General features: G+C 53.3%; 1 protein-coding gene across 1 annotated transcript in view; it reads left to right on the top strand.

Moving 5' to 3' along the window:
* Nucleotides 1-1,420: 1,420 nt before the first annotated feature.
* Chga (chromogranin A) overlaps nt 1,421-5,819 on the top strand; it is a 16,086-nt gene continuing 11,687 nt past the window's right edge. Inside the window, exons 1-2 of the mRNA XM_010609219.2 lie at nt 1,421-1,455; nt 4,128-4,280. Coding sequence (XP_010607521.2) covers nt 1,421-1,455; nt 4,128-4,280 — 188 coding nt within the window. The remainder of the gene's footprint in view (nt 1,456-4,127; nt 4,281-5,819) is intronic.

Raw genomic sequence — 5,819 nt, forward strand, 5'->3', positions numbered from 1 at the left:
CTGGAGGCTCATCCCCAGGAGCCTCTAAAAGTCAGCCTCCATGGCTCACAGAGTTGAGGAAATCCCTGGGTCAGGGCTCCTCCCCTCCTTTCCCACCACCGTGCCTGTCCAAGCCGTCACACCGCAGCCTCACTCTGCTCTGCCAGACCCTCACCTCAGTCCCAAGCCCTGCAATTCCATCTCCAGGTTTACCTGGCACCCTTTGGAGCCTGCGTGCCACTGAGCAGCTCTCCCGCAGCATAGAGCCCTGCAGCCCCTCACCTGGGTGCTCTTCTGGCTGGATGCAGGAGTCTCTATCCAGTGGTGAGATGGTATCACCCTAGAAGACACCTGCTCAGCAGGGAGGTGCCACTATGGACCTGTGAAAACCAGGCATGGGCCAGAGGAAAGGAGGCAGGCACCGGAAGTCTTCACTCACCTCTCAGTTTGGGCCAGGCCTGGTCCTTCTCACCAACCTGCCGCATCGCTGGTCCTGAGCGAGCCAGCCTCAGGGTCAAAGCTTGGTGTCTAAGGTGCCCTCCTCCATCTTTCTATCACCCCCCAGGGACTAGGCCCTCACCCACCCATTGAGGAGGCCTGTTATCCGCTTTATTAGATTAAAGCAAACATCTGCAAAGAAGAAAAGCAAAACCTTAATTGGAAGCCCCTGGAGATGTTTGCAGAAACAGATGGGAGAGGATCTAATGAAATCAACATGCGCTGGCCTCCTCGCAGATAAGGCCTCATTGCCCGGCAACGGGGTTTTTCCACCTGGAGGCCTGATAAGGGGCTCCGAGGAGCTGCTTGTTTGGAAAATAGGATTTTGTAAGTGAGGCTGAAGCTTGTTGACTCTGCTGTCTAACGCTCCTGGTCCCACCACAAGATAAACAGCTGCCACTTTCCCTGGGGTACCAGACCCCTGGCAGGGCCTGCCCCCAGGGAAACATCCCGAACCTCTGCGGGTGGGGCAGCCAGTCACACCCTGAGGCCGGATGCTACCAAAGGAGACATTTTTGGCTGCTGGGGCTTTGTGGTAGTGATGGCTTTCTCTCTTTCCCTGCCTGACTCTGGTCCAGGCTCCCCAGGATGGAGTGGGTATTAGGGCTGTGTGAAACAAGCAAGTTCTGATGCAGCACTCCAATGCCTCACACGTCTTGCTGCCTCCATCTCCTAGGGACTTCTTTACTCTAGGAATAAAAGCCAAAGTCCTCACAGATGTCCATGGGATTTTGTAACATCTGGTGCAACATTCTCTTACCTCCTGCTACCCACTGCTACTCACTCTCTTCCAGCCACCTTAGCCATCTCACTCTACCTCATACCTCCCCATCATGCTCCTGCCCCAGGGCCTTTGCACTGATTGTCCATTCTGCCAGGGCTGTATCTACATGGCTCCATCCCTTGACTCTTTCAAAGCCTGCTTCAAATGACTGTCACCAACATGCCTACCCTGGCCACTTACTCAGGCCCACTTTGGTACGCAAACATCCTTACCCTGCTCAAATCTTACTCTTTCCACGGCAACTGCTGCCTTCTAACCTGCTACAGAGTGTACCTCTTTATTATGGTTTATTGCTTCATGTCTGTTTCCTCAGCCTAGCGCACAACCTCCAAGAAGGGAAGGGTCCCCTCTTTTCTTTTTCACTAGCAATTCCAGGAATTGGGATCAGAGCCAGGAACACTGTAGGTGCTTAGTAAATGTTTGTTGAACAATGTTTCCCCTTCTTAGTTCCCAAATGGCTTCCATAGAACTGGTGGAAAAAGAGTGCATGCTCAGAACGCACCTCTGCCAGGTAACTGGACCGCCCCAGGAAAGGCCTGGGACAGCACTACCCCCAGCCGCACCAACTGGGCCCTCAGAGGAAGGCGGCCAAATTCAGGAAGGGAAACTCAGGGTGAGGCACCAGGCAAGCTTAGGTGCCATCCCAGCCCTATTACTGATTTGCTGTGCAACTCAGGGAAAGGCACCATGAATCTCTGAGTCCCAGTTCCCTCTTTCGGCAAGTAATATCAGCATCCCCCTCTCGATCTAAAAGCAATACAGTTCCGCATTCTGAGTCTGGGGGCCTCCACCTTGAGACCAATCCTGCCTCTGCCACTTGGGAGCCGTGTGGTGTTAGTTTAGGTAGCCTCTGACTCCTAATCTATTGATGGGTGTGCCACCCTTCCATGCACTTCTCTGCTCACTTGTGATCCAGGTGCCATCGGCTGCCTCCTTAGAAATCATGGAAAGTGACTGGCCAGGGTCTTTCGGGGTGTGCACTGTAGCTCCAAGGTAGACCAGAAGTGGCTGCAGTTTGGCTGATGCAAGACCTCGTTCATTTGCCCAGTCTCACAGAGGTTTTGTTTTGTTTCATTTTTCGGTTTGGGGAGTTGAATCCAGAGCCTTCACATTAAGCTACATCCTCAGCCCTTTTTAATTTTAAGACAGGGTCTTGCTAAGTTGCCCAGGCTTGGGCTTCAACTTTGATTCTCTTGCCTCAGCCTCCCAGAGTACTGGGATCACAGGTATGCGCCACCATACGCAGCTCAACCTTGCAGATTTGTCCTCACCTGTCCTCATCATGTGGCTCCCACGTTGGCTGGAGGCACTGCAATGGCCTAGCATTGACGGGTGTACAAATTAACCCAAAGGAGGGTCAAGCCCTGGCTCCCAGGAGGGAACAGAAATGTGTCAGTGTCTGAGAAGGGGCCAGGCTAGAAGAGCACTGAGCACTACACACCTGCAAGACCGAGGACCATTCTAAGGTTGAGGACACTGTCAGACTACCCACAGCCCAGCCACAGACCTGGACCTGGTCAGGCTCTCAGCTGAAGCAAGAATTGAACTGACCACACATGGTTTATCAGGACTCCCTGGGAGGAGAGTGGGTTGGGACCATTAGGAAGACTCCTGGGAGAGGAACGGAATGGAGGTCTGTAACCAGGAGCTATCAATAAAATACATTATGGACAAGGTGTGTACCGTCAAGCCAGACTCCCTGTGATGACAGATCTTCGTCCCACGGGGAACCACTGTGAAATGGCATGGAGGAAGCCTTCCTTCAGATTCCCCCAATCTGGGGCATCCAGGGCTGAGGGGGAGGAGGACTCTGTAGCTCTCCTGGTTTCCACAAAAAGTTGGGTTCAGAGGGTAGATCGTGGCTGTATGTGCTGCATGAGTTGGATTCGGGGTGGCTTGTGGGGAGTGGCCAGAAGCCTGCACTTCCCCACAGGGGCACTCAGGGCTGCCTCTGGGGCCCCTCAGTGTCAGCAGTCTGAGTGGGGGGACCCCAGAAGGCCACCTGGCAGGGCTCTGGTGCTGCCACCTCCTCCTGTTTGCTGGGTGTGGTGCCCGAGAGTGCCCAGACATGCCAGGGGTGGGTAGTGTCTGCCCCATGGAGAGGAGAGGACACCCGACCTGTCCCCTCTCCCCACCTTGCAGATGAGGAGGCAGACCCTTCCTCTGCTCAACAAAAACAGTGATCATTTTTATTGTGGCAAATTATACATAAAATTGACCATTTTAACCATTTATTGATGTTCAGTGGCATTGAGCGCATTCTTATTATGCAAACGTCACACCATCCATCTCCAGAACTTTCTCATTTTCCCAAACTCTGTCCCCATGAGACATTAACTCATTTCTCCTTACCCCAGCCCTGAGCGACCACCATTCCATTCTCCTTCTCTGTGACTCTCATTAGTGATGTTGCTGCATGTCCCAGTGTGGGTCTCACTGTCCAGATCTGCCTCCTGCTCCCTTCCCAGGTTGGCTGGCAGACTCTGGGGCCCCGAGGAAGCAGTTCAGCTGCTGGCCTCTTCCACCGCTCGTTCATTTCTGAACTGGAAATGCTGCTGAGCTCTGTGTGTAAGATTACTCTTTACAGCGCCAAGACGGAACAGCCTGTGCTGACTTGCAAATTAAACAACTGAGGCACACGAAGGGGTTGTGGCCCAGGTAAACAGTCACAATGCCATGCTCAGAAGGAAGCAGTCACAAACCTGCACACATCCACAGTGACCCACGTCACCTCTTCTTTCACTAACTTCAGCACAGACTGCAGAATAAATTACTGGTGCTTGTCTCCGTGTGGTGTGGGTACAGGTGATTTTCCTCTCTCGGGTTTTTGAGTTGAAACACATTATTCTTCTGCCATGTCCTGCAGGTCCTTTGCACCCAACCTCCTTGCTGTGCCTCGGTCATTTCAGAACCCTTCCTCCCTCCAGGCTTTTGTCCTGGCAGCCCCCTCTCCCGGAGCTCTCTTTTCCTACCTGCGCACTGGCCCACACCCTTACCAACTTCAAATGTCCCCTCTTTGGTGAGGCCTTCTTAGATCCACTCTAATTTAATATAACCCTGTTCCTCCGCAGCCCAGCCACCTCCTTCCTTGCTTTATTTTTCTCTGTAATACTCTCACTCCCTGACATACTGCTTTTTAATTTTTTCTTTTTTGTGGTACTGGGGATTGAGCCCAGGGAGGGCTGAGCTATATCCCAACATTTTAAAAACTTTTTATTTGGGCAGGGCATGGTGGTGCACACCTGTAATCCCAGCACTCAGGAGGCTGAGACAGGAGGATCACTGTGAGTTCAAGACCAGCCTGGGCTACATAGTGAGTTCCAGGTCAGTCTCAACTACGTAGTGAGACCCTGCCTCAAAAAAAAAAAGATTTTTATGTGGAGGCAAGGTCTTACTGGATTGCCCAGGCTGGCCTCAAACTTGCAATCTTCCTGCAACAGCTTCTCAAGTTGCTGGAGCCCCAAGTTGTTTACTGCTTTACCCTTTAGCATCTAGAATAGCTGAGCGCAGTGCTGAGGTACTATACACACCCAGAGGTGCTCAACAAGTGACTTTTGAATGAACAAGTGCCCAAATGGGCGCGTTCCCCATCTGATTTTCTCATTTAGGGGGAGGAATGGGCAGAAAGTGGGAAAGGGTAGCAACAGATGGGGGCAAGAAGGAGGGGTTCTGCTACACTGTCACCCAGATACCAGGTTCCCTCTCACCCTGGAGTCAAGTAGCACAAGGTTTCTGATATGGCCCCTGGGTGAGAGTAGCACTGAGGTCAGAGTGTGGAGTAAATCCTCCCCCAAGAAGGAAACCAACCAGGAAACAGATCTTCACACCAAATGTCCAGAGGAAGCTGTGCTAAAATACAGGGAGGGCTGCCGGTGGCAAGAGGGTGACCCTGGGGCTGGACTATGGCTACTGAGCAGATATCACAGAACTGTGTCTGGCTTGATGTTGAGCGCTGTCCAACAGGGGCTGAGCGGCCCGGTGAAAGGAGCGCCAGCGGCTGTGCGGACAGAATCTGGGTCCAACCTGCTCTCCATAAGTGCAACAGCCATCTATGAATTGCCCTGACTCTGTGCCACTGCGCCCAGCACTCGGCACTGTGATAGCAATGATGACGGAATAAATAAACATGCAGTGGCAAACTGTGAAGGCACAAAACTGGGTTGCCAGAGGGCGGGGTGCCTCACGCAGACAGGATCCGGAGGCCTCTCTAGGACCTCCGAGATATTTCGAGGAGCCCTGGATGGTGAACATGTCTCCAGTGCACGCGGTAGAAGGAAGCTGGGAGCCTGGCACTAAACAGAGGGACCTCGGTGCGGGTGGAAAAATGCGAGGCCCAGAGATAGGGAGCCACTTGCCCACCAACACACAGGGAATCGTTGGCACCGTTCGTGGGTGGAGGACCAGTTGAGGATCCTGGGCCACCTGCTGCAAGCTAGACACTCTTCGCTGCCAGTCCCAGCAGCTGCGAGCGGAGCGGCGGAGACCGCTTGATGCCAGAGGTGAGGCTGGGGGTGGAGCAAGTTGGAGCCAGACGGGGGGGAGGGGCGGCCCAATGACG

This window comes from Fukomys damarensis, unplaced genomic scaffold, assembly GCF_012274545.1.
Source record: "Fukomys damarensis isolate Sample0158 unplaced genomic scaffold, DMR_v1.0_HiC HiC_scaffold_21, whole genome shotgun sequence".
NCBI lineage: Eukaryota > Metazoa > Chordata > Mammalia > Rodentia > Bathyergidae > Fukomys > Fukomys damarensis.